At 38.8% G+C, this 1,789-nt stretch overlaps 1 protein-coding gene across 1 annotated transcript; it reads left to right on the forward strand.

Annotated features, from left to right (window-relative positions):
* Positions 1-1,289: 1,289 nt before the first annotated feature.
* On the forward strand, positions 1,290-1,637 carry LOC118732646 (RING-H2 finger protein ATL51-like; the record flags this gene model as incomplete). Its single annotated transcript, XM_036461779.1, has 1 exon — positions 1,290-1,637. A coding segment is annotated over exon 1 (348 nt), but the record flags the coding sequence as incomplete, so codon positions are not given.
* Between the last annotated feature and the right edge of the window lie 152 nt (positions 1,638-1,789).

Raw genomic sequence — 1,789 nt, forward strand, 5'->3', positions numbered from 1 at the left:
ACTGTCAATACTGCTTTGCCTTTCCGGGCCCCCAAAAACCTTCCGGGCCCCAGGGCGATTGCCCTGGCTGCATTTTGTCATAAACGTATTTCTTGGTAAAGAATTGTTGCAATCATCAATTTTGAATAAATTAGCTTCAATATTTACTGATTTATCGAAGATTTTGTATTTCTCGAAATTACCGTTATATGGGATGTGGGCGTGGTTATTGTCCGATTTTAGAAATTTTCGGCCAGTTGGTATGCTGTACCAGGACCAACAACTGTGCCAAGTTTGATTAATTATTGACAGTAATTTAAATAGTAAATTTTAGAATTTGAAAGCTGAAAGCTTAATGCATATGCTTCCAACTAGTTTACTCAATATTTAAATGTTGTTAGTGAATTTTATCGTTGCGTTTTGGTTAAGTTGTATACAAATCTTGTTGCAGGAATTCAGTTTTAGAGGCTAGATGCTTTAAAGCTTGACCGCATAAAGCAGTGTTCGATTTTCAGTTTGGTTGTAGTTCGCTGTTCGCTCCTGGCTCATCTGGAATTGTGATTTGGGACGGGCTATATGTCACCAAGCATACCAATTAGCATTGGCGCACGGTTGATGAACCAAAAAGAAACTGAAAATTAGCTTACATTCTCAGTCTCCACTTCGAGAAGTTTTACAAATTAAGTTTTTTGTTGTCTTGATTTTTTTTTTTATTTATGGGATAACCAGAACTTGCAGTCCATGAATTTACTGTACCGGTTCCCGTTGACTTATTTTCATTAATACCGAATACCCGGTTGGGCTTGCGTACCCCTATACTAGGATCTTTATACCAACACAGACTTCCTCCCGACCAGAGGGTCAGACCGCATCTTTTACATGATTTTTTTTATCTATCGTTGAGAGTTTTAGTGAGTTGATGTGTAGTGGACACTTGGTTGATAAAGGCTAGCGGTTTTTTTTCAGAATTTTTGCGATTTGTATTCAATAAACTAAGTAAATCGGAATTCCACACAGTGAACGTTTTAATACATGGTCTGCGGGTATGTGCATACTAAGGACTATACATATGTAGATATGAATTGAAAATAAAATTTTCTTTGCCGGTTAAAGTACTCTTGCTGAAGTTGACACAGCTTTTATCTTATCAATTTTTTTCCTTTGAATAACAGTCCCCTGCTTTGTTGTTGAGACTTTTATACATACATAGTTGCTTAGTTTGTTTCAGTCACTAGTTGCTTACAGTTCTGGGGCTATCATTCATTCATTATTTTTTTCCTCAAACAAACATTTCTTGTTGCAACGTAACAATGCCACTTTCACAAAGTAAAGAGGATCGGGCTCAAGCAAATGGTTGCACAAGATGTCGTAACGAATTCTTCGAAGGTGACGATAACTTGAAGACCGCTTGCTCGCACCAGTTCCATCGAATATGTTTATTGGACTGGTTAAAGCACAGCTCCACATGTCCTCAGTGTAGAGCTAGATGTAACAGTAGAGGCCTTCCTCGCCCTGGTCCTCTAACTAGATCACAGGTTACATCTAAGACTACTAGCGATAACCCCCAGCCTTTAACAAATTTACAGAAGGATAACTCGGATATAGCAGGAGCCACCTGTTTGCCATTAGAAGCACCAGTTCGAGAACAGAACTCCAATGTAATACGAATAACATCGATGAAGAGGCCCGTCTACGAAATCTTGTTGGGGCAGTCATTTCGGCAAGGCAGGCAACAATGTTCGAGAATTTAGATACCCGTATACCGCAAATTGTTGAACAAAAAGTGGAGCAAACATTAGCAAATGCGTTG

The sequence above is a fragment of the Rhagoletis pomonella genome, unplaced genomic scaffold (genome assembly GCF_013731165.1).
Source record: "Rhagoletis pomonella isolate Grant_MI unplaced genomic scaffold, Rhpom_1.0 Rhpom_scaffold_24056, whole genome shotgun sequence".
NCBI lineage: Eukaryota > Metazoa > Arthropoda > Insecta > Diptera > Tephritidae > Rhagoletis > Rhagoletis pomonella.